Source organism: Pelodiscus sinensis, chromosome 3, assembly GCF_049634645.1.
Source record: "Pelodiscus sinensis isolate JC-2024 chromosome 3, ASM4963464v1, whole genome shotgun sequence".
Taxonomy (NCBI): domain Eukaryota; kingdom Metazoa; phylum Chordata; order Testudines; family Trionychidae; genus Pelodiscus; species Pelodiscus sinensis.
The window spans coordinates 154,640,914-154,668,310 of record NC_134713.1 but is presented as its reverse complement, the minus strand read 5'-3'; the positions used below and the strand labels follow the sequence as shown (position 1 = coordinate 154,668,310).

The window sequence follows — 27,397 nt, the reverse complement described above, 5'->3', positions numbered from 1 at the left end:
GAGAGAATCAAATGTGGAATTTAGAAAGCATTCAATGTTCATTTATGCCTTAATGTATATTAAGAAATGAAGAAGTATATCAAGAGTTGCATTAACAGTTTATTTTATACATACATTTTAATTTTAATGCTTTCCCATCAAATCTCACTAGTATCACATTTCTGCAATCAGTACAACAGAAACAAAAATAAAGGAGTATTTACAAGCATATTGTACAGTACTGAAAATGAATTAAGTTTCTAAAGTGCAAAGTTGGCTAGACAATACTGTACATAAACACAAGTCTCTGCTTTCTTTGACTATGCACAGATATTGCCATGACACATCAGCCAATTAATTGTACTAAATATCTAAGTGGACTAAATCCTACAGTTGGATGCACATACAAGACTCCAATAGAAGTCCATGAGAGATGGGCATGCACATTCAAGAACCAGTTTTAGTCCTTTGGATGTACAGAGTGTTAGATGCTAAATGATTATATTTCATGTTAACTTAGTAACATGGACTATGGAGTGAGACACGTATCACAAGTGTTCAAAATATTTTCCTATAAAGGACATGTTTTGCTTTAATTATTAAGTTATGAGCCCCTAGACAAAGTACCAAGAGCCTGATGATCAGCTTGTACTCTAGTGCTTGCCTTCTTTATAGGTGTAAATGTTGCCTCCACTGTGAAGTGCACAAGTGAGACCTCAGACATTTACATTAACTTTTTCAGGTGTAACTAAGTGTAAAACTGTGCCATCACTAAAGCCTTATAAGAAAGCAGAGGCTACTAATGCTGATATTAATAAATATTAAGAAGTCATCTTATGAAATACATTATCTTTTAAAAAAGTACTAAAAAAACCTCAGCAGAAGGAAATGTATTATATATAGATATATGCAGACAGATTGAAGTTCCAACCCACTCCCAAGCAGGCTAACTGTTTAAGCAAATGGAATAGGTAACTCAAAGAATAGTGTCTATTTAAATACCTTAACAAAATCTCTCCTCTTCATAAGAAATCAAAAAGGAATCACATTACAGTTTAGCATCCTCTACTTATTTTCAGACTAAAATGTCTCTATTCCTTTCCCAGGTGGATTCTTGAATATCTTCTATGGAACCAACTTCAAAGACAGGCTTTCAAGCTACAGAGAGCTTGAAAGGTACTAAAAATGTCACAGTAGTTAGCTGTGACACACTTACTGTCCTAGACCTGAATAAGAACTCTGCAAGCTTAAAAGCTTGTGTCTCACCAATGGAAGTTGGTCCAATAAAAGATATGTCACCCACTCTGTCCCACTAATATCCCAGAGCCAACATGGCTATAACAACAATGCATATATTCCATGCCCACAAGCAAGACTACTTATTATGTACCATAGGCTTTAAAATACAAGGAAATAAGGTCAGTCTTGAGAAGCAAAGTTTAACAGCACTCATTCCTTTAGGTCAGTATTAAAAAGTTAACTCTCTTGTGGTTGCTGAAAACAGCTACAGCCTAGGACCAACACAAGGTTACAGACAGGACTGTATAACACTTAAGTTGCACATAGTCAACCAACATTTACAGTGAATTTCAAACAAGCCATTTAGTTATAGAAAATAAGGAATACCAGGGTCCAAATGCCAGTAAATATGCAAATTCTTAAAATCAATTTTTGAATGCCTTTGGGGAAATCAGTGATAACCCAAAAACTACAGATTTGTATCTCATGAAGAAACTTGCACAGACACATGGTCAAATGCCTCACTGCAGGTGCAAGAAAATGAAAACAAGTGAATTTGTGCAAGTCAGCAACAGCCATTAAGAACTGAAAACTGTTTTACTAAAATCTTAACTTTAAATTAGAAGAAGAATTGTCAAGTCAGTAGAAAAATGCCTCAATACAAGTATATTAAGAACAAAAGAGTAACAAAGTACATACTGAAAACATAAGATGGGAGCATGGAGCTAATCACAGCTAATCCTTTAGTAAAATGAAAGCCATGTAGCTATAGGATATAATATGCTTTAGAATTTTGTGGCAATGATACAAATTTGTCTCACTTTCTACACCCATCCTTCATCTTCAACTCCATCGCCTCTACCAATGTTAGAGATTCTAAACTGGCCCCCATAATTATTCAGGAGACTAGAAGTTTATCACTAAAATCAACACTTGGTGAAACCTTGGCCAAACATACTCAGCTCCCTTCCTTCAAAACTTGAGATGCAACAAAACTTCTGCCTTTCAACACCTAACCTCCTCAAATATTTAAACAACAGAAATGATCTTGTCCTTCATAACCTGGGGGAGAAATAGTTTGAGTAGTTTATAGGGACATGTGTATGGAACTGATTAGGAGAAAGGTATAATTGAGGAAATGAGTTTTGCATTTGATCTGTCCATATTGGTTAGTACCACAATCATTCCTGTGTCTTGGAACAATGAGTTGCCTATTCGGTCCAGTTTCTGTGAAAGTTCTGTTTCCCAATCTCATAAATTGTCTCTAATTGGCCAACTGCTTCTTTGTTCCAGCTGTTGGGGACCACGGAAGGTCACACACTGCCAGGCAGGTGGGTCCAGTCCCACAGAAGATTTTTAATATCAAGACACAGCTATTGAACCGAACTCTGTACTGAACAGAATCAGAGCACTGGCGCATACCTTCCTTGTACCCTGTGATACTAATCACATAGGTTGCTGTGTTTGTTATCAGCTGAAGCTTTTTCAAGGTGTGTATCTTCATTCCTAGGTGCAATGATTTGCAGAGATCAAGCTGGAAGACACACATACAAACATGGATCACTGTGATTAGCTGTGTGTGCCAGACAATTTTCTGATCAGTTACAAATGAAAACAGACGTTTTAGTTATTACAGTTATTTTGGACTCATTACTGCTGAATGCTCATAAGACACCAAGGTTGCAAACGAATTTGTCTGAGAGCTTAAGTCCTCAATTATGGAAAAAGTTATAGAAATAGCAAGTTCTTCTGAGCACCTCCCTCCTCAAACCAGCCTTAATCTTGCCTGCGGTCATTTTTTCCACAGCTGCACTTTATCAAGGAATCTGGGTGAAGATGCTATTTATGTTTCTAGAAAAGGAAACCTAGAGCCGGGTGTCATTTGTGATGAATTGCCAGCATCACATATTGTCTTAGCACTGTGAAGCCATTGACAGAGCAGGTATTATCCAACTGAAAACACAGCACATTAATAACAGCCCAATACAGTCATTTAAGTTCTAAAAAGTCACCCAATTTAAATTGCCCATAATTCAATCATTCCAGACCTTAAACTCTGAAAGTCTGGAAGCCTGACACCATGATTTATTCATTTTAAGATCTTTTCCACTTAATTTGCTGCCTCAGTCTCTCATGCCACCAGCAGACTCCCCATTTGAGATTAAAAGGCTTAAATGTAAGCAGTTGGATAAAATAAACAAGCTACAGAGAAAGCAGGTTACTATGAATTTGGGCATGGGGAAAATTTAAATAGAAGGGAGTGTCCAGTTGTTTCAACTGAATATAAATTGCATTCAGATTATGGAGAAATTCTGCGTCTGAAGAAGCATAGTGAAGTGTCTTCCCTATAAAAGTTTCCATATGGATAAAGCCCAACTGTGAGTGACTCTTCTTATTAATCAGGAACAACAGATTAGAAATGAGACAAACAACAAAAAACTGCTTCTGGCAAATTTCTATACGCAACTTTTTCCATTTTGGGTACTTGATAAGAAGAATTAAATCTCATGGAAAGAAACAACATCCTTCACTTTACCACCTTTTCCTTTCCTTTTGCCTATGGCAGGAAATACTAATTTTAGTATGCTATTCTCTGTACAGAAGCTAACCTGAGAACCAAACTTAAAACTCTTTCTATAGCATGAGGACATTTGAGTTTATTCTGAGGTCCCAACTAAAAACAACAAAAAGTATGGTTATAAATAATTTCATTTATAAATCTAGCCATGTCTTCAATGAAGAGACTTCAACTAAACATAAATCAATGAATTAATCTTTAAGGTTAAGAAGAATTAGAAAAGGAGATTGGAAATGAAAGCCCCAGAGTTTGTTAAATACAACTTGTAAAAGGAATTCAAAGCACTTATAATGTTTAAGAGATCTGGCATCCACTGTCTTTTTGAGGCTTTATATCTGGTTCTTTGAGCGGTTTCACTTCTTCCTCTGGTTTTGGCTTAGCCTGCAGACAAGAAAAGAGTTTGAAAAAGATGAATTAAAAGAATCATGGCTTTCACGCAATGTTCATATATAGGGTTACAGCAGCGAGGCCATGCAGAATTTAGATATACTTCAACTAGTCTTCTCTGTTCTCCCAGCTCAGGGCTTTCTGGTTTCTAACAAAAAAATTTAAATTTGTTGCATTTCAGGATGGCTTGAAATGGACAAGAGAGAATGGACTAAATTAAGTTCATCCAATTTACTGCACCTACTTTAGAAGTACAGCTGCAGTGTGTTTCAAGGCCATTGCCTTCTTCACCACATCACCCTTAAAGTCTATTTTAAGTAATGCAGGCTGGCTGCGTAACCACCTCACTCCTATATAGCACTTTTCATTCATAGACATCGAGGCTACGTCTACATTGGCCCCTTTTCCGAAAGGGGCATGCTAATTTGACAGGTCGTAATAGGGAAATCGGCGGGGGATTTAAATATCCCCCGCGGCATTTAAATAAAAATGTCCGCCGCTTTTTTCCGGCTTTTAGAAAAGCCGGAAAAGAGCGTCTACGCTGGCCCCAATCCTCCGGAAAAAAGCCCTTTTCCGGAAATCTCTTTGAAGTAGGAATAAGAGATCTCCGGAAAAAAGCCCTTTTCCGGAGGATCGGGGCCAGCGTAGATGCTCTTTTCCGGCTTTTCTAAAAGCCGGAAAAAAGCGGCGGACATTTTTATTTAAATGCCGCGGGGGATATTTAAATCCCCCGCGGATTTCCCTATTACGACCTGTCAAATTAGCATGCCCCTTTCGGAAAAGGGGCCAATGTAGACGAGCCCCGAGTGTTTTACCAAAAAGGTAAATCTCACTATATGAGCCAAGGACAACTAGGAAACAATGTAGCTTCTAGACTCTGGACTAACAGAAGTTGCTCAATCTGTAGAGAAGGTGATTGGATCTTAGATTATGACCTATAACTGACTGACTGCCTTTGCTGAAGTGGAAAATTCCACTATGTACCTCACAGGGATGTGGCAAGGCTTAAAAGATGACTTGAATGAAGAGTGCTCTAAAAGGCATGTTAGATAGTTGATACCATCATGTCCAATACCTCAAACTAAAAACAGATGCATTAACATTATGTGCCCACATAGATAATTTTTAATTATTTACATTAAGCTGCCCCATGGCTCTGGCATTAGCTCCTGTACCTCAGTACCTCCCCAGCTCCATTTAATTTAACCTTTACACCCTGAGGCATGAAAGCATTATTTCAGATGGGGACTCTGGCACAGAGAGGTTCAGTGATTTGCACCTAGTCAGGTTGTAGAAGCAGGAATAGATCCCAAGTTTCCTGATCGCCCTGCATTCCTCTCCCACAATGTCTGAATTTGTCCTACTGGGTAGGATAGAGCAGAGGACACTGGTGGAATAGCTGAGTATCAACTCTCAACTATGCAGTAGATAAAAGGGATGGGAGAAAGAGGAGGAACAATATTAAGTAAAATAGTCTTACGCTGTCGTCCTTTGGCCTCTTGGTGAGATCAAATGCAGCAAGTGTTTCAGGGGTCCAGTGTGCATGCAAGGCAGGAAATTCAAAAGGGATGGGCTCTACTAGGCCATAGTTCGCCTTCAGCTCTAGCTGAGGAGCCTCGGGTGGCACTTTCTGAAAGTAACTAAGACAAAATTTATTTTTTTAAAAACAGAGTAAACAAAAGACTTCCAGACAGAATATATACATTTCAGTTCATTTTTCTTCACTTTGGGAATAATCTGGCCACTCACAAAGGCACCATACTACGGATGTTAAATATCAGTTAATTGAAGTTGATTAGCCTAATGAATTATTGGTTACTCAATTATTCTATAGGCCCTGGAGACGGGGCCGGCGGCCCGCACGCTCTGGCCCCACTCCCAAGGAGCCTCTTGCCACTCTGCACTGCTGCTTCTGTAACAGAGGCAGCAGTGCAAGGTGTCAGGCAGGAGCTGATCTATGAGGGGAGCCAGTTTAAAAAACCAGCTCCTCTCATGGACCAGCTGCCTGTCACAGAGACAGCTCAGCCTGTCCAGAGGTGGGGCTGAGCTCCTGGACCCAGCACGAGCTGGAACTGAGCTGGGCTGCCTGCCTACCTGGCTCCTAACACACTTTAAACGCAGAACTGGGTAGGTCCTGGCAAGAGGGGTAGGTCCTGGCAAGAGGGGTGGGGGAAATGCATGTAGTCTCTAGCTTTTGCTTATCCGTTAATTGGTTTATTGACTACATTGTTACATCCCTACACCATACTATTATTGCTGAAATAGTCCCATTTTATTTAAAGATCTTAATGTTGGTATTATGAAGAGGTATTCACTTCAGTATGGTTTCCCTGCTGCTTCACAGAGACAATTTTCCATTTATTCTCTCTCCTCCCAACTGGCTTCCTTAGACTTTTCCATCAGACTGGTTTTCTCCCTTTTGTTTTGGTAGAAGTGGAGATAAATGTTGTTTCAATTTAAATACGCTTAAAATAAAAATCCAGATTAGGGTCAGAATACCATAGGAGAAAGGAAAAGACACAGAAGCAAAAATTTCCCTCTATCTCTTTGAAGTCAGATACTTGGCGTGCCAGCATGCACTAATGCTGGTAACACTGCAATGGCCAGAGAGCCTTGCTAGATCAAAAAACATAAAAGGAAGTACAGGTTGAACCTCTCTTTACCAGGACTCTTTGGTCCAGCAAGACCACGGATGTCCCAGGACCAGAGAGTCCCAGTAGAGCGCTGGTGGTTGGGCGCCCTGCAGCAGGGCTGGAGCCCAGCTGTAGGGCTGCCACCCAGCGGTAGGGCAAGCACAACCAGGAGCCTGGCAGCCCCGCTACTGCCAAGTGGCACAACTGCATGGTGGGACTAGAAGGCAGCGCAGCTGCCCCACAGGCCTGAGAGCCTGACCACAAGGCTGCCTGGTGGTAGAGCCAGGAACCTTGGAGTGGGACTGTTGCCTGGCAGCACAGCAAAGAGCCTGGCAGCCCTGCTGCTGCCTGTTGAGCTGCCAACTGAAGCTGAAGCCCCAGCAGGACTGTCTCCCAGCAGCACAGCTGGACCCCAGAAGGGGGGCTATCCCACGAGGTCAGGAGCCCAGCAGTGGGGGCTGCACGTGCTGGCGGCGGGGCTGCCACGATGGGGACAAGAGTCCTGTGTGCGGAAGGGCCGGCAACAGGGGAAGCCAGTGAGGACATGACTGGGGGGGAGCAGTGACAAGGGTCCCCAGAAATGACCTTTCCCAATCTGGCAAAATCCCTCATCCTGGACAGGTCCGGTCCCAAGGGTGCCGATCCAAGGAGGTCCAACTTGTATTGTATATTTATCTCTTTTGCAACACCACACCACACAATAGAAACTGACATTTACCTTGTGGTCAACACACATTATGTTTATGCTCTAACAGAGTTCTGTGACTATTGCTATGTCATCAGTATGGCATGAACAACATCTCAGTGGACAGGCCTTGGGCATCTGTCAGGTTTTGTGTTTTGTTGTTTTTTTTAAAAGGGACATACCATCAGACTTCTATGAATCTCTTTATATACTGCTGTCACAAGTCAAATAGAATCCATATAACTGAAGATTAGCAAAACACTTTTCTCTATTTTTAGTGTTCTGTGTGTATTTGACAGCACTTGTGTTCAGAAAGTTTCCTTATTTGAATAGGTTTTACACAGCACCAGGGGAAACATTTCCTATTTAAAAAAAAAAAAAAAAAAAAAAAAAAAAAAAAAAGAGAATTCTAAAGCCTGACAACTGGCAAGAGGATTCAGAAGAATTCAGGTGTAGTTCCTGTAAGTATTCTGAGCTTACTAGATTTAAAGTTGATGCCTCTTCAAGAGTAAGTTTATAAATCAGTTAACTGAATGCCCCATTTACCATAGTTACTTGGGCACATGGCAATTAACAAGGTCACACAGCTCAGGCTACACCACTGATTAACTGACTTTAACAACAGCTAAGTTTAGAAAGCCACAAGCCAAGACAAAATTCAACAATTCCTTATATAACATACAAATACAGAAAGTAGACACTCTTCCAGTTCCTTTAACACACTGAAACAAGTTTTTTATTTAGGGCAAAACTGTTCTTTGTAAAATTAATCTAATCTTACAAATAATAATAATAAATCAGGGATTTTAAAAATAAATGTGTAAAATAGTGTAACAAGCAGGGAATATATACTCACATGAATCCATTTTCTCTCAGGCATTTTTCTAGGGTATTCTTAACCAGACTTCCTAGTTTCCTAAAGAAGAGGTGGCCAGAGGGTTTGGCAGTAGTCCCAGGCCCTTTGGTTTCACCATATTCTTTGCATAATGCTTCAGCCTTGACAAAAACTTAAGAAAACAATGTTAAAAAAAGTTACAATTGGCCATAAAATTGTACTTATCTCTTGCTTTAATTGCAACACACCCAGTAATCTTTTCAAGATTCTGAATAGATAAAGCAGAAGAAGTTGGTTTTAGGGTAACGTCTCCAACCATGGCCAAAACATTCATGTTAGTCATGGAAAGTCAACTTTTTGAATGCGGAGGGTAGAGAAGAATTCTTACTTGTAGAGATAAGTAAAAGTGGAACTGTAAAACAAGAACTGGAACTATGCAACCATGGAACAGAACGCAGTCTTGAAAGAATTCAGGGACAGACAGAGAGGAACAGTATTGTGTTTGGCCTATTAATAAGCCAAGAACATTAAGTAAGCCTGAGATACATAGTTGTGCCTGAGAGACCAAAGCCATGTCTAGACTGCATTCCTCTCTCAAAAGAGGAATGCAAACGAAGCAGATTGAAAATTCAAATGAAGAGCGGATTTGCAAATCTCATGCTTCATTTGCATAATCACATGAGAGCACTTTTTCAAAAAAGCGTTTTTTTTTTTAAAAAAAAACCCCACAGTCTAGATGGGATTCTTTCAAAAAAAACAAAACAAAACAAAAACAAAAAAAAACACCCTTTAGAAAGAACCTGTACTCATTTTTTCAGGAGTAAGGGTTCTTTCGAAAAAAGGTTCTTTTTCCCTCCAAAAGAACCCCATCTAGATTGCGGGTTTTTTCTCTTAAAAATCCTTTTTTGAAAAAGCGCTCTCATGCGATTATGCAAATGAAGCACGAGATTTGCAAATCCGCACTTCCTTTTAATTTTCCATCTGCTTCATTTGCATTCTTCTTTCGAGAGAGGAATGCAGTCTAGACGAGCCCCCAGGGAAAAATCTAAGGGCATGCCTATGCTTACTGGGAGATCAAAGCTCCAGAGATCGATCTTTTAGCTTTCTAGTATAGACCTGTAAAGTTACCACTGAGGGCAACTCCTGCCAACATCCAGTACTCCTTTTGCAAGGAGTAAGGGAAGCAGCCTCCCACCGTGTGGACGCCTCCATAGCTCGGCTTAAGATAAACTGACTCTAGCTATGCATTTTGCGTAACTAGAATTGCGTTCCTTAAGCTGACCTTCCAGGTTCAGTGTAGACCTGGCCTAAGAATGGATGTATTTCTATGACGCTTTATTCTGCTTAGTCTATCAGAGAAGCAGAAAGTGTTCTCTAGAAATGCAAGAGTTATTTTAGTAAAGAGCTAATCCAAGGCAAAACTACCTAGTTTAACTCTTGCCAAGTATAGACTTTTCAACTGATTTCCTTCTATTTGTTCAATCCTTCCTTTTTATTGTTTTTGTTGCTTTCCACTACAGTTTCTCCAACGTGTCCCCATCCTTCCTTAAGTGTGGCACCCAGAACTGGACATAGTGCTCCAGCTGAGGCCTTATGCTGAGTACAGAGGCACAATTGCCTCCTGTGACTTGCAAAAAACCCTCCTGCTAATTCACCTCAGAATATTAGCCATTTTCACATTTGAACCACATTGCGGACTTGTATTAAATTTGCGATCCACTAGAATTCCCCCAATCCTTTTCAGCAGTACCCTCACCTAGCCAGTTATGTCCCACTGTGTAATTGTGCATTGAATGTTTCCTTCCTAAGTGAAGTACTTTGCAAACAGTCTTTGTTAAATTTTATCTTGATTTCAGACCAATTCTTTACTTTGTCAAGGCTATTTCGAATTCTAATCCTGTCCTCCAAAATTCTATTAATTCCTTCCGGTTTGATGTCATCTGCAAATTTTATATTAAATAGCACTAGACCCAGACCTCACCCCTGCAGAACTGCTCTAGATACACTCTCCCAGCCTAGCAGCAAACCATAGATAACTACCTTTTGAGCATGGTTTTTCAGTCAGCTGTGCACCTACTCACAGTAGTGTTGGCTAGGGCACATTTCCCTAGTTTGCTTATGAGAATGTCATGTGGGACTGTGTCAAAAGCCTTACTAAAGATCAAGATAGATCACATCTACTATTTCCCCCATCAGCTAGGCCACTAACCTTGTCAAAGAAGAAAATTAGACTTGGGTTTGTTCTTGACAAATCTATGCTGGATACTTCTTATAACCCTATTATCCTGCAGGTGCTTACAAAGTGATTGTTTAATAATTTATCTCAGTATCTTTCCAGATATTATAGTCATGCTGACTGATCTATAATTCCCTGGATCCTCTCTGTTTCCTTGTCAAGATATTTTGTTTTCCCTTATCCTGTCTTCTGAGATCTCAACTGTCCTCCATTTTGAAATTGCTTCAGCTAGTTCCTTAAGAACCATACAGTCTTATCAGGCCCTGCCAACTTGAATCTATCCCATGGGCCACTTGCAACCCTATCAGCACACATCTGCAGCCTGAGACATTCTCAGGATCACACAGTAAGCACTGGAAGTGGCCCACAACGGTAAAGTAGCTTGATTAGTGGTTCTCAACCTGTATAAGTTTTCTTTATTTTGTTCTTTCTCTATTTTGCTTTGTAATAGAGATGTAGCCATATTAGTCTGGTCTTGCTGAAACAAAAGACAGGACTATGCAGCACTTTAAAGACTAACAAGATGGTTTATTGGGTGATGAGCTTTCGTGGGCCAGACCCACTTTGTACCTTTGGTATATATGGTCATGCCAATTTTCTTCCACAATTTGATCTGAGGAAGTGGGTCTGGCCCACAAAAGCTCATCACCTAATAAATCATCTTGTTAGTCTTTAAAGTGCTGCATAGTCCTCTTTCATTTTGCTTTGCGTTCCTTCCTTTTTTCATAATATTAATTATATTCAATATCTGTTCACCATTAACCTTTTTAGTGAAGACTAAATCAACACAGGCATTAAACATCAAAGCCTTCTTGATGTTATCAGTTATTAACTTCTCATCAAATAGAGGACCTGTACTTTCCTTCATCTTTCTCTTACTTGTAATATAATTGAAGAACCTCTTAATGCCTTATGTCCTTGGCTAGATGTTATTTATTGTGTGCTATAGGCTCTCTGATTTTTTTCCTACATGGCTTGTGCTATTGTTTTTTTTTTTTAACTCCTCCTCAGCATTTCATCCATGCTTCCACTTTTTGTAGGATTCCCTTATGATTTTCAGGTCATTAAAAGAACTCTCAATGATGCTATCTTTAAAACACACTTTTTAAAAGCCTGCCAAGAGCTTGAATTTATGTGGTGTTTCTAGGCTAACAGGATAAAATACATTATAATAAAACGAAATACTGCATTACCAGATGTAACAAGGCCATCCCTTGTCTGGTGTTGGATCCTGCCTCTGTTCTCTTTTTTGGACTTTCCAACAACTGCTTTTTTGGACTTTCCAGACTGTCATGCAAGTCACACAACATCCCTTCTTGGGTCAGGTTTATTAAATCATCAGAGTATAAATGTCAACTTAAAATGAGTAAAACCTTTAATGGGATCATAGTTTGTTCCAAACCTAGGTCCCACTGCCTGGCATTTCCTCAGCCTTCTCTTAAAGCTTCTGCCCTCCAGTGCAGGTTGCTCCAGTCAGGCCTTTTTACATGGTGAGCAGACAGTTCTTTCCACAGTTCTCGGTGATCCTGACCCCTACAGATCACTGGATCTCCTCATGGAGCCTCCCTGTAGATCTCTCTCCTTCCACAAACTGAAGGAACATGCTCCCTCTCACAGGAACTTCAGCCTTTAACTACATCTTAGTAAGACCATTAGTACCACCAGGCACCACTCAAACTGGCCAGGCCAAAATGAAGGTGCAAAACCTGTAGGGAAAGTACATTTTCTACACTCGGAGTTTTTTTGAGTCAAATTCTTCTACAAGTCTACAATACCAACAGGAAGAGAGCCATGGGTTTACAGAAGACATCATTAGAAATAGAATAATAAGTTCAAAGAAATACATTTATACTGCTTTTAAATTCACTAGTATCCAAGTACTATTACTTTCAACAGGAGTATTCATCTTTCTATTTTATCCCTTAATATTAATAGACTCATTCATTCTATCACTGGACGAGAGCAATCTTACAATGTGGAAAACAGTGCCTTCCACCTCAATAAGCAAAATCTAGCAGCCATGCCTTGTAATCAGGATGTTAGCTATTGGGTAATTGAACAGTCATGTAACCGCACGAAATCTTTGTGGTTACACAAATATTCAATAGTCTCTAGGGGCAGGGCTGTCAGCCAGTACGCTCCCAGCCCCACTCTCAAAGAGCCCCCTGCCATCCTGCACTGCTGCCTCTGTATCAGAAGCAGGAGCATGGAGTGGCCAAGGGAGCTGGTCCACAAGGGGAGCCAGTTTTTAAAAAAAGTTCCCCGTGCAGACCAGCTGCCTGCTACCCCACACTGCTGCCTCTGATACAGAGGCAGCAGCGTGGGGTGGCAGTAGACCCTGTTAGTGGGTGATATGGGGCCCGAGCTCCAGACAGAGGCTTCTAGGTGGGATGCGGAGCAGTCTCTGCCTGCAGAGCACTTTGACACCTCACGGACAGGGGCTGCTACTGTGAAGCAGCCTCTGGCCACGATAGGCCCAGGCTCACTGCGACAGAGGTTGCTTTGCGGCTGCCTCCCCTACCTGCCCCCCAGCGAGGAGACAGCACTGCAGAGCCGGTACTGGGGGGAAATCAGCTTTTAAACTAGTTCCCCCAGCATTGGTTCCTGCTCCCCCACACTTGCTGCTTCTGATAAAGCCTAGGCTTATCGGTTAACCATATAGTCCACGTAGACATCCCTACCTTGTAACCCCCAAGTTTAGTGAGGATTTGCCTAATTTTGCTGCAGTATGATGTATAGCCTACCTATCAGGAACATGCACTTACCACAGGGATTGTATCAGTGGTGGGCAACATGCAGCTCATCGGGGTTGTGTGTGTGGTCCATGAAACATTTTGTTTACTGTTGCCTGTGTGCAGGTTTGCCAGATTCCACTGGTTTCCATCTATGTAGTTTTTTCATACCAGTATTACTAAAGCGTCATGCATGACAAGCAAGGGCATGTGAAGTGAGGTAAGTGCTGATTGAACACAACGACAGAGTCGTGTGTTCCCCTTGCATCCTATCAAAGTGCTGCTACAAGTTCAATTAGTACACTGTAGTTAGCAAAACTACCCCACCCTTATTTATGACAATCTTGCAGTCCATTGAGATGAAGGAGGGCCACTCATGTGGCCCACTCACAAGCCTAAGTTGCCCATTGCTGGGTTATATCATCCTCCCAAATAGGGGTGTAGCAGATTGACATTCATCTCCTTGCTGTGTATTTTCTTTGTACTACACATTTGTAGACTCTGGACACAGTGTAAGGACTCTAAAGGTCTTTATTGATTTTAGAGCCCGCTATAATCCGGTGATCGAATGAATGGGTCTATTAATATTAGAGCGCGCTAGTATGCATTAATTGCGTACTGTAATACAACCTTGATAATGTGTTAATTTGGTTTTAACACAAATATTTGCTATTTTGTGAGCTACTCTGAAGTATGAAAACTAAAGCTTTTTAAATATTCTCTAACCAGTACAACAGCAGATGTTCCAGGAGAGATTTGAGAATGTGGCAATCATACTTACATTTTTCTGATTCCTGCAGAGATCTGATTGCTTCTCCACATTTATCGCTGGCCAGCAGAGTTTGACCATGGTAGCAGTATGACTGATGAGAGAGAATAATGCAGGTACTGCCGTCAACTGCCAATTTCCTGGCACCACATCAGTTTTGCCATTTTACTCCTCACTGGATGGAGATCATTGCACAGTTTAACACAAGCCAGAATAGCAAGATCTGCATCTCTCTGAGGCTGCCAATAGTTGCACAGTCAACCAGAAGGGGGTGCAAGGAAGTAGCAAGAAGCAGCACTCACTGGTGCCTAAGTGAAAGTCCCTTCAGCAGAGAAGAAACTCAGTTGTTTTTATGGTGAGAATCAGGTACCATAATTTCAAATTTATGAAAAAAAATTACTCAATTCAGAAAGGCAACAGAAACATTCCTGATCTTCTGAATTGTTACAGCAACTTCCAAGTAGGACATCACCACACTCATATTTTCTCCCTTTTCTAAAACTACTTGGGCTCTTATGCACAAATAGGGTTCCTACTGGAGTGCAATATCAAATGTTCCATTTTATAAAACACACAATTTAGATGAGGCCCTGTAACGGGAGTGGGCACTCGCCTCTCATGAGCGCCCCCTGCTTGGTGGAGTGCGGGTTCCTCCATTGCCTCAGTCTTAAAAGCCTTGCAGCTACTCAGCCCTCCAGCTGAGTCTCACAGACTTAGGTGCATTCACAACACCTTTCCCGGGTACACCTCTAACAGAGGCCCATCCAGGTATGCTCTGCAGAGTGCCTTTGAGTCCAATCCAGTCTCAATCTGTTTCCCTCAGTCTCTTTCCCCACTCAGTGGGAGAGTAGTGCCTCCAGGGCTTCTCCTCCTAGAGACAGTGTCCTGAACAGCTCCCCACTTTGAGCTGTCCCTGGTTCTGCTAGCCAGCCCCCTTGACCTTCTCCCTTCCAGGTCTGGGCTGTAACTGAGCTGCCTCTGTTTCTGCAGCTTCTTCTGTAGTCTCCTCTGGCCTGTGATAGGCTGGTTCCTCTAGAGCCTCTCTAGCCTCCTGGAGGACTTCTCTATGGCCTTAGGGTCTAGCCCCATTACAGACCCAAACTAATAGAAATAGTCTCAAGATGCAACATATATATTACCTGCTATATTGTGAAACCAATTTCATATGGATGGTCTTAATAAATAGCACAAATCAAACACAGCCCAACCATAACTTTCTCATCCATTCACAAAACAAACAGCTTCTGGTTACAGACCCAAACTAAGAGAAAATCAAAGCATTTTTATTTTCAAAACCAAAATATGGCAATACCACAAGCTGCAACTATTTACAGTACAGAGCTACTGGTCCTTGATGGAGAATGTCACGCCAAGAGATAAATCATGAACTAGCAAAACACACACGATACAAGAAAGCATGGAGATGGCAACTGATATCAGATTATAACTTATCCATACATTTAGAAATATAATCAACTCTGAATTGCATCTGGAAGCAGACTGGGAATCAGTGCAGGGAATAGAGCACAAGTGTAAAATACTCAAACTGACCTGCCTCTCTCGTGGAGGTGAGTAACTACACTAAATTCCGCACGGCACAAATTGCATTTTATTCTAGAACATGTATTTTAAGTACTAAAGGGACTGCAATACATCATTTTGTAATGTGGTGACAAGAAGAAATGATAACTGACTCCCATTCCCCATCCAACTTCTAGGTAAGCCTTAGAAACCCTTCTGAAGCATTCAGATTAGCCACAGAGTACTCACATAGGCCATATAGAAACTTGTCTTCAATTGTAGGTACTTTCTCCATTTAGTAGTGTATGCTGGATCCAAACTGGATAACATTTGATCTAGAATTACATAAACAATATTTTTTCTAAGTCATTAAAAAAATGTAAAGCAGCACTCATCTAGTTGCGTCTGTCTATAGATCAGAAGTATGACATAGCTATAACCTCAATGAAGTGCAACGATTATGCCTGAAGCAGCAAAGAGATTTAAGCTGCATGAAAACATCAAGTTAAAAAAAACCTAAAAAACAATTATTTTTAAAAATCTGGGAATTCCCCTTTGCTAAACAAATATGCAATTTTCATTGCTAAACAAAGCATAGGAATTCCCTGATTCAAAAGGTTTAGTTTCTGTTTGAGGTAAGTAAGGCAAAAGAATACAGCTTTAGACTGAAGCTTTTCTTACCTTTTAATTAAAATTAAACAGATCATATTACTGCAATTTATCAAACTTTTAAATATTTCTCAGTAGTTTTCATTAATATAGTCTAATAAATTTATTTTCCCCAATTTAAACTAGTATATACACACCAGTACAAGTTTTCCCATAGGAAAAAGCCAATCTTGGCCTGAGGAGCTGTTGTCGAACAACTCAAGACATTCCTTTAACTTCCATCATTCCCTCTTGTCTACTAACTTATAATAGCAGTTCACTGAAGAACAGAACCAGAACAAAATCCCACAGAGCCAGTAGGACTGTCTCTAGATTCGTCCACTATAAATCTGTTATACAGGAAACTTCCAATAACCCAGCATCTTTAGGACCCAGGGGGTGCCGGATTATCAAATATGCTGGACTATCGGAAGGGGGGGCAATGAGGAGTATGGGGTGGGGGGGGGGTGCCACCTCAGACCCCTCATAGCCCCCCCTTCCGATAGTCCGCTCTGCCTCAGGCGTCCCCAATTCAGATGCTGCTGATCAGTTTCAGCAGCGGCTGAATCGGGGACGCCTGGGGCAGAGCAGCTGGGGTGCTGCTGGGTTGGTCCCATAGCGCCACCTCTCGGCGCTGCGGGACCAACCCGGCAGCACCCCAGCTGCTCTTCCCCAGGCGTCCCCAAGAGCAGCTGGGGTGCTGCCGGGTTGGTCCCGCAACGCCGAGGGGTGGCGCTATGGGACCAACCCGGCAGCACCCCAGCTGCTCTGCCCCCGGCTTCCCGCTTCAGCTGCTGGTCAGTTTCAGTAGCAGCTGAATCAGGGAAGCCGGGGGCAGAGCAGCTCTAAATGTCCGGCTGCCCGGAGCACGTCCGGGTTCCCGATGGTGCTGAACCATCAGGAGTGCCGGAGCATTGGATGCCGGACCAATGGAGTTTTACTGTACTGAGAATTAACATTTGATGATGATACTGTTAATGCTGTCCACAAAGAAATTGCAACAGGGTTACCTCTCTTGATTGCAGTATCAGTGTTTTATTTGTTTGTTTTCTGTAAGGTATGCAAATTAAATTACTAAGGACTTAAATAACAATGTAATTTAACTTACCAGCTTTTTGGTAGAAATTAGCTGTTTCGTAGGCTAAAGCAGCTATCAGACCAGGATTGTGTTTCAGCTCAATAGCTCTGGCAATTGTCACTAAAATCATTAACAAAAATGTAATTGCAGACAGTCACATCAAACCTAATTAAGTATTTAACAATCTGAATTCCTGAGTTCTAATAGCACAGAAATAATGGTGTGCTCTGACAACTGATGCAAGGTTTAGACACAAAATTAAGGCATAACTGAGTAGCACCAAATGAGTGAGCAGTAATGGGCTGCAGGGAGATTAGTTTTCAATTTCTTTATTTCAAAATATTTGGACTTTCAGTTTACTAGATGCTTGAATACAGCATTGAGCAAGATTGCCTGAGACTGAGAATCTCCCACAGAACTTCTTTGAAATTAAATCAACAAATATTTCCAATGTCTTATTGGCATTTAACAAAAGTGAAAATTTGGATTCTGTGTACACAATCAACCCCAAACTATAGTACTTTTGCTCTCACTATCCAAGAGACATCATGAACTACAAGAGAAATCCACAGATAAATGCCCTTTTTTTTTTACCTTCTTGAGCTTCAGCTTGGCACTGGATGATGTAGGAGTCTATAAGTCGAGCTTCTAAATCCCTTCCCTTTTCTACAGGTGTAATCAATTTGGGGATATGGCTGTCCTAAGTAATACAGAGATTGTCACTTTCAAGGTTAGTTCAAATAAAAGACACCACTATTACATTTAAGTTTTTTTCCCCTATATACACTTTTTATTACTAAATAAGTACAACTACAAGCGATGTTAAGTCAAGTTAATTGGTGGCCAGGTCACTATAATACACTATTGTAATTGCCTTTCTAGTTTGATTAATAGCCAGTCATAACAACTGACTAGTAGAGTGACTCAAATTGATGGCTTGTTATTTTCCACAGCATCCAAAAGCTCCATTATCATTGCATAAATCCCCTGCATATGACCCAAAAGTTTTTTTTTAGAAGTTATATGTAACACACTAACAATTCACTGAGTGTTATACAGGACAAGGAGAAGACAAAGTCTCTCTACAGAGAAACTTACAACTGATAAACCTGTTGGAATTCTGCAACAGAATCCATATGGCTTCAAATGCAACACTTGTAGAATTCCAGCAGAAGTAAACTGAAAATATAGGAGTAAAGATGTGTTTTCTACCTTTAGATGTTTAAAAAGCCCAGCTGCTATCTTCAAGCTTCTATGAACGTCTTTTGCTTCATCTTCTGTTATACTGAAAAATGTTTAATGAAATATGCAATTCTGCATCCAAGTTAATATTACACAGCAGAATTATTTACCAGCTCATAATCTTACAAAAAACTTTGACTACTCATATACTGGTTAATAGCCTTGTATCTGAAATTCTAAAGACCTGAGATTTTGTCCTTACTCTTACAGAGCAGTTTTTTTTGTTAACTATTCTTATAGTTTTATTGCTTGACCTTTATTAGCATTGCTTGGCTGTACTTTTTCCCTCAGCAAAATGCTACCTATGAAAGCACCATAGTGGCCGTGTTCATGTTTGCACTTTAAGCAGGACTACAATCCTCTGGTTCAAACTTAAATTTCAAAGCTAAATCCAGGCATTAATCATGCTCATTGTTGGAGAACTGAATTTTCTATATTTATTTTCAGCCTAATATTGAATAGTTTTCATAGAAAACATTATGATTTTCCTTCAGGGGGAGAAATCTCCAAAAGTTAATGCAAAGAGCCACAGTGACTAGAACCTTCTCACTTAGAGAATGTCTGAAGCTACTTTTTAATTCAAGTTGCAAAAAGTTATTTACACAGTTTCCTACAATTTATTTTACCCCTATAATGAAAAGCTAGTAATACTGTCAAGTTCTGTCAGTTTCTTCTGTTCATCAATGCTGCTAGCCGAATTTCCAGCTCTGCCCAGTCAACAGGTGCTATGGGAAGCCAAGGAGGTAGGGTTGGCAGCAAAAGATGCTGGAGAAACTATGTGAACACAAGGGAAACTAGTCTTCTCTCCAATGTGACACTGTTCCATGCAGAAATAAAATATTCTACATTTCAGTCTCTATCTTTAATGTTGTGTTCAACGCTGTATTTCTTCAAAGTTGGATGTCAAAACTGTCCAGTCAGCGAACAGCGTCACTGGTTAGATTGTGGATATCCTCCAGTGAGCCAATAAATGTTTGTGTTGGGCATTCCGCAACAACGTGGTGCATAGATTGCGGATTGTCACAATCACAAAGTGGAGATGGCAAAAAAAAAATCTACTTACGCAGTAGATAACAGCACCTGCCCTGACCGGTCCTAAGCCAGTATAGAACACACCACAGTCCTAGATTTCAGTGAACAGCAGGTTTATAAAAATGTGGTTAAAGTTTAAATTGTGTATTTCAATGTGAGGTAGAGAAATTTGGTGCATGCACTGTGTTTGGTTATATGCTGCAACAACAAGAAAGTTTGTTGGGGAAGTAAGAAGCCAGAGTACATCTGAATGATAAAGCATGTGAATGAAGTCTGCTTTAAAAGAGGATTTCCTTCTTGTTGGGGTATTATTGCAATGGAACTGCTAATGGAGGAAAACACTTACTCTTCTTTTCCAGCCAGTCTCGATGCATATTTTGTGTACCACAGAGCCACATTAAATCCCATGGAAACCAGTTCAAACACAGCATCCTGCTGGGCACTAAAGCAAAAACCAACAACAACGAAAAAGGTCACACAAGCAATGTCATGCTTGCCACTTTATTTAGGCAAGTTCTATAATTTGTATAAACTGTTCAAAGACATTTTAACACCAGACTAGAAAGAGAATCCTCTGAACTGTCATTCATGCTTAAATTTGACACTTTACGCCTAGATCTTAACAAAAACACTAATTACCTTACCCATTACAAAGATAGCTTCCCCAATTATCACTTCTAATATCATTAGCTCACAGACATTTACCTCCCCCACTCATCCTCCTTCTGTTCTGAAATTTGATTTGTCCTTTTCATATGTGTTCATTTTTTTGATTGTATCCTTTGGTATATATGGTCATGCCAATTTTCTTCCACTATTTGATCTGAGGAAGTGGGTCTGGCCCACGAAAGCTCATCACCTAATAAACCATCTTGTTACTCTTTAATGTGCTGCATAGTCCTGTTTTTTGTTTCGACTAGACCAGACTAACACGGCTACATTTCTATCAATATTCTTCATCTCAGGTGAGACACAATTGGAATGTGAGACTATCACCAGAAAGTATAAAGGTAAGACTTAAGTTTCAGATTTCCAGCTACCAGACACCGCTACAATCATATAAACTCTCATTCTTAACTACACAATTAAAAATATGAAGTATTTCCTATTTTTCACTATAACAATTAGCCTGTGTTCAACTGTAAATAGAGATTATAGAAAGCCCCAACAGATTGGATCCACCCTTTCAATGCAGTGTTTTAACCATAAATAAAAGAAAGAGGCACTTTACAATTCAAAGAACACTGTAATAGATATAAAGCAGAAAAGCAAAACAATTATTAAAATGTTAATGTAATCAGCCTCTTGGTAACTACTTAATAATCACATCATGCAACATTTACTATAGTGGCAGATCTATATTATAATCTAAAGAAACTGGCCACAAACATTGCAATCTCTATAGCCATGGTCACCAATCAGTCGATTGCGATCGACTGGTCGATTGTGAGGGCTCGACCAGTCGATTGCAAGGCATTCCAGAGATATCCTGGAAAAACTATTCTGCATCCAAGGATGCATTTGTTCTTCTTCTTTTCTTAGTGGAAGAGCAAACATACTCTTTCGGTAACCCCTATATTTCTCATTCCATGAGGAATAAGGTGGATTCCAAAAGAAGGGGTTTTTCTAACATTTGGTCCAGTCTAGACAGGCCAAATGTTGGAAAAACCTCTTCTTACATAAGAATTGGGAAAAAAAGTGGCAGTGTAGAGTGTATAAGGGCTGGGGATAGCAAGTGATGGAGAGGAGGGGAATAGAGAGGGCAAGGCTTCAAGGAAGGGGTGGGGTCTTTGGGGAAGGATGGGGCAATAGATCTTTGCTTGTTCTAAGATTTAAAAAGTGATCTTGGATGTAAAAAGGTTGGAGACCACTGCTCTATAGAATATATACCTTGCAACTTGTCCTTGTAATGTGTCTGTCCATTTAAAATTCTGAATATATCGCAACTTGCAGTCTTGGGAAGAGTTATCCAATGAGACTATAAAGCCTGTCAAAAAAACAAACACAAAACACATGACAACAAGCCATTTAAAAATTAGAAGACAGTGATATAAAGAAGCAAGTAGAACAGCAAAAGTCTCTCAGACCATTCATGTTACTCCTTAAAAGTAACTACCTAATGTGAAACCTGATACTATTTTATACTTTTGATATGATAATCTCTCTATGCTGAGAGAAGTTATAGACCTGATTTTAGAAGTAACACAATACAGTCAGAGACAAGGGAAATGAATTTCTTTCCTCCCCAAAAAAGCAGATGGTTGAGATACCTAATCTGGAACACTTGGTTAAAAGGAAGAGAGCAAAGGATTGTCTAAGCTTTTAGTATTGCCAGGATGCTGACTAAGGCTTCTAAGACCATAATAGGTGACAGGAACAGGAGACATATTTCCCGGTGAACAGACAGTGCCCCTACATAAGTTGGTATAACAAATTATTATGAATTTCATTAAACCTTTTACTGCAGTTTTCAAAATTCTTACCTTGCAAGAATGAAAAGTACATATCAGTTGCATTTTTCATCATTTCTGGATTGCAACTCAAATCAGTAAACAGCTCCAAGATCTGTGCTCTAGATGATCTTAAATCACTACATAAAGAAAACATCAACAAATTTTACACAAAAGGTGATCTTTTAAATACATAACACTCTCTCTTATCCTTTTAGCTAAGTGCAGAATCAATTTAATATACGAGACAGCAATTTGGGGGAAAAAAGAGACATATCAAACACTTCTCAGGGAGGGATCAGATGCAACATGTTTTTTAATCTCTTGTAGAATCCAACATTCATATCAACACTGGTATTTTCAGTTTAAAGTACGACTAATTTTGAACACAATATACAGCAGTTATCAGTTTTAGTAAATGAAGAACTTTATTGCTTACTCAACACATCCAACCAAAAAAATATTTGTTATCCTCCCAAAATGTCAGAGAGATTTCCACATCATTGATATTCCACTAGAATGTGTGTAATTCTAATTACAATCTGTACTAGCTCGTTCCAATAGTAATTTTTATCACTGTGTTTATTCAAAGATCTCAAATTACATTGCTAATATGAATTAAGCCTCACAATACATGACAGATTAGTAGTATACTAATTTCAGATCTAAAAACCCAGGCAAGCAAAGAAGGTAAGTAACTTGCCCAAGACCACATAGCAAGACTATGACAGAAGTTCAGGATAAAACCAAGGAGCCCTGACTCAGTCTCTGTTAATACACACACAGTGTAATTGATTTGCATGCTTTTGCACATGAAGCCATATGACTGTGTACTGCCATGCATAGGAACTGCTATTTGTCCTCTCCAGAGATGTAAACATGGCCAAGGTACCTATCAGCACTGGAATTTTACTCTACATCACTGGACTCCAACCTTTTTAAGCACAAGATCACTTTTTCAATTTAACTGCAATCCAAGATCTACCTCAAATATAAATACCCTTGCCCTGCCTCAGTCCCTCCCATTCTCTGAGGCCCCACCCCTGCTCACTCCATTCTCCCTCTCTTACTTGTCCTCACTGACTTTCATCAGGCTAGGGCAGAGGGTTGGGGTGCAGGATCTGGTCTTAGATTAAGGGATCGGGAGTGCGAGGGAGGCTCTGAGCTGACCTTGGGGCAGGCAGTTGGACTGAAGTGGTTCTAGGTGCAGGTTCTGGGAAGACGTTTGGATGCAGGGGTGCTTAGGGCAGGGGCTTGGGGTGCCGGAGGGGATTCATGACTGGGATAGGGTTTCAGGATGTGGGCTCCAAATAGGCACAGCTTACCTCAGGTGGCTCTTGGTTGGTGGTGCAGTGGGTCTAAGGCAGGCTCACCCCTACCCTGGCCCTGGCCCACTCCCTAAAGCAGCCAGCAAACTCCATTCCAAGTCCTGTTGTGTCCCCTCTCTGATTCGTGGAGAAAGGATACAAAGTGGGAGGAGGCAGCTTGACATCAGCGCCCCTTCTCTCCTTTCCCTGCCCAGAAAGCAGGAGGCTCCCCTGGGGGAGGGGCAGCTCCAAGGCAAAGGGCAAGAAATGAGCAGCAGTGAGGGGAGAGACAGCTGAAGTGCTGGCACTTGATAACCTCTTGGCCAAACTAGTTAGGATCATCTGTCAGAGGCCCAAGATCTACCAGAAGATCCCAATCTACTGGTTGGTGATCACTGCTCTACATGAATAGATGGAATTGTAATCTGTATTTATAAACTTGATTTAAATGCTTTTTCAGAGCCATTCCTATCTTTACAATAGAAGACTTTTAGTTTATTCATTTATGTAAATTACTTACACTAATCCTTCTGCAATACAATACATGCTCAGCAAAAAGTGATAGAACATCTAATCCTTTTAGCCTCTGTTTTGTTTCCAAAGACTGTGTTATGCAGCATCAGATTTGTAAGATTAGATTAACTCTTCTTTAGAACTGTATGCTGAGAATTCCATCAGTGTTTTATTGTCTTCCAGTCTACAAATCTCTAGTGTATTCAACCAATACTTAAAAGATGTCCATAATACACTCTGAACACTGGGGGGATGGGGAGAAACAGTGTTAGTGTGAAACACACTTACTTGCAAATCTTCGCTGCAGCGGGACTGGTGGTTACGCCATAGAAATTGAATGGGACAGGAGCCGTAGCTTTTAATGGGTTGCGATGAAACCAATGGGTCATTTCTCCCACTGTTTGAAATGCTATTTATTGAAAACCTAAGGAACAGAGGTAAACAGTTACTTGATAGTAATTGGGGTGCTGCTCTTATCCAAATGGAACATTTGTTGCTCCACTTGGTTCTATAAAGTGCATGAAAGATACATTATTGCACAGGAAAGCCCACAGCAGCAAGACCTTACTATACTACAAAGCACACTGTTTAAGGTGGTAGGCCATAAAGTTTTACTTGCCTTTCCTCCCATGCTGCCACTGCACCAAGAAGTCTCACATTCTTTACAGTGACTTTCCCTTTAACAAAAGACTGGATGCTCAACCACAATCAAAACAGCTAGTAATCTGATGTGTACTTACATATAGCAACATACTTTTAGGAGAAGTTAGAAGTGCTTTTTTCCCCACCTTTATCTGGAAAGGCAATAGTTTGATTGATGTGGCCTATACCTTTTTGAGCAAACTGTCACTTTAACAACTTTGGAGAAAGGAATCTCTTCCTTTGGCATTATGTAATGCCCCGAACCTGGGACCTCTGGAGTTGACTGCATAAGCCTCTACTGTTGAGCTAAAAGCCTGCTTAGCTCTCAGCCAAGGCTGCAGAACACACTCTTCTCTCTCAGCTCTAAAGTGCCACTAAGTGGGACAGTGAACTACACCCAGAAGCTGTGTGGATTACTATTACAAGGAAAAAGATGGCCAAAGAAAGTGCTCAGAACAACTATAAATAATGTCATTTTACAATATGCACCATCCCTCAACAATAATTCTTGTATTAGATTACCCTGATACCCAGGGACACAGAATATTTAAAGACCTAGAAACCAGGGAAACCTTAAAGATCTTGTAAGGCTGCCGAGTCAAGAGCTGGATGAGTCTGTCCATCATTTGGTAGCATAGCTATGTGTTTCGGTGCACTGCATACACTACGAACACGAGTGTGGCGAGCAGCTGGAAGAGTTAGAGCCACCCTCGTGCATCACCAGCGAGCCCGCGACCACAGCCCCAGAGCGGGGTGCTGCTTGGCCTGGAGCAGGGCCCCCAGACCCCCTCTCCCGGCCTTGCCCAGTCTGTGGTGCCCCGCTGGAGAAACAGGACTCAGCCCCCGCGCCGCGCCGCGCCCCGCCCCGCGCCCTCACAGGCCAAGACTCCCAGCGCGAGCGCCAGGCCGAGCTCAGAGCAACCGAGGCCCATCCCGCGGGCGCCCCCGCCGCGCTCTCGTACACTGGGGGCGGGGGCTGCTGTTTACCCCCGCGGACGAGCCAGCTTCGGGCGGAGCAGCAGCTCACCACGGGATCGCTTCCGCCCTCGCTGTTCCCAGCCTCACACGCCCTTCCCCGAGCAGCCCTACTTCCGCCCTCGTCGCGTGCGCCGGCGCAGTGTGGCGCCCACGCCAGCGCCTCGCGCCAAATGGCCGCCGCTACGCAGGCACAAGTAGAGGAGAGTCGATCTTATTGAGACCCTGCAGGCTGCGCACAACCGGGTGCATCGATCTGTGCCCGCCGGGCTAGAGACCTGCTTCCCCCGCACCTCTGGCAAGTAAGGTGCGCACGGAGACTTGCTTCTCCCGCACGCCCCGGAACGTGAAGGAGGAGGGGTTCCCACCCCACCCGGCTCGAGGCCTGTAGGGAACTGAATGAGCAAATCCGCGGAGAATTAGCGAGTGTCTGGCTGAAACATCCGGCCAAGTCCCTCCTGCCGAGGGCTGCGTGTGTCACACACTGCCCAGAGCAAGCCCTGGCCCATCTCAGCACCCCCTTTCTCCGTTTTCCCACCGTGCAGCGAGTGAACTGTGAAGCCAGCTCTATGCCACAGCGATGTAGAGGGTACAAACGTATCCCCCTCCACGTGAGCCAGGCTGTTAGGAGCCAGATTTGAGGACACGTTGAATTCCTGACCTCAGCCTCTCCTAAGGGTTAGTGAGCAGCTAGTCCAAAGGAAAGGAGAGCACAGCTCATTGTTTCCCAAAGCTGTTGCTCCCTTCAAATAGGTTACACTTTATTAACAGAACCCCCATCAAATTCAGAAACTCTGCACACTTAACATCTATCCAGCCACAGTGTTCGAGTTCACCTTATTTATACCAGGTTAGTTCTCCTGCACTAGATTTGTGCACCTGCAATGCTACTGCTCTTGCACACGCTGAGCTCCCATTATCATAGAATACTTGGACTGGAAGGGACGTCGAGAGGTCATTGAGTCCAGTCCCCTGCCCCCATGGCAGGACCTAATTCTAGACCATCCCTGATAGACATTTATCTAACCTACTCTTAAATATCTCCAGAGATGGGAATTCCACAACCTCCCTGGGCAATTTATCGTTACTAAATAAGACTGGACAACACCTCCAACCGCATCGTTCCTTCTCTAGAACTACAGATTGGAGCAGCCGATTCTCACAGTGAATCCCACCCTTTAGGGACCACTAAGGGAAGAATCCCCAGCCCGTTGTGTTTGCTCCTCATGGGCATTCTGGGTGAGCAACTCTACTGGCCTCAGGGAGTAGCCTGATTAAGACCTTTCACAACTAAAATATACACAGATCTGGTCTCAGGAGAGGAGACTAAACCACTGCATGAAACCAGACCCCAGTGAAAGAAGGGAATCTGTGTATGAAGCAGGGGTTACTAAACATAGACTCATAGAGCTGAAAGAGACCTCAGAAGGTCATCAAGTCCAGCTCCCTGCTCTAGGCAGGACCAATCCCAACTAACTCAACCCAGCCAGGGCTTTGTCAAGCTGAGACTTAAAAACCTCTAGGATGGAGATTCCACCCCCTCCCTAGGTAACCCATTCCAGTGATTCACTACTACAGTGGTGGGAACAAAGGAGGAGGAAAGGGAGACGCTAACAGTGAGGGGATTGATTTTTCTCCTGCACGGAAACTCGCCCTCTAATAGCAACTAATAGCCACCCCCGCGCACACACCTTTGGGCTGAGCAGCGGTGGATCGGGCACTTCTGAACCAGCCCCCTTAGTCTCGTTACCGCCGAAAGGCGCAGGCCAACCCCTGCTCCGGCTGCAGGAGATGGGGCTCGCGAGCGCCGGCGCAGGAACAGCTGGGGCCGCGCGGGTCAGAAGGACACGGGCAACCCCCAAACCGCGGTAGTGACTGTAGCCGGCCCAGGCGCACAGTCGCCTGCTGACCACGTG

The 27,397-nt window shown here is 41.9% G+C and overlaps 1 protein-coding gene across 7 annotated transcripts; it reads right to left on the bottom strand.

The window, feature by feature from the left end:
* Positions 1–79: 79 nt before the first annotated feature.
* BROX (BRO1 domain and CAAX motif containing) lies at positions 80–27,397 on the bottom strand. 7 transcript variants are annotated; one of them, XM_075925245.1, is made up of 14 exons: positions 27,173–27,397; positions 24,153–24,288; positions 22,078–22,184; positions 21,485–21,581; positions 19,941–20,036; positions 18,533–18,605; positions 17,915–18,020; positions 17,351–17,440; positions 15,844–15,929; positions 14,086–14,167; positions 8,358–8,508; positions 5,664–5,823; positions 5,168–5,216; positions 80–4,177 (listed from the first exon to the last, which is right to left on the bottom strand). In XM_075925245.1, exons 2-13 carry the CDS (start codon positions 24,251–24,253, stop codon positions 5,169–5,171), a joined length of 1,197 nt encoding a protein of 398 aa, XP_075781360.1. In that variant the 5' UTR covers positions 24,254–24,288; positions 27,173–27,397; the 3' UTR covers positions 80–4,177; position 5,168. The 7 variants fall into 7 exon arrangements, with proteins under 7 accessions (XP_075781360.1, XP_006115655.2, XP_075781356.1 ...); XM_006115593.3 differs by lacking the exon at positions 5,168–5,216 and having other exon boundaries at positions 27,173–27,396; XM_075925241.1 differs by lacking the exons at positions 5,168–5,216; positions 27,173–27,397 and adding an exon at positions 25,534–25,675.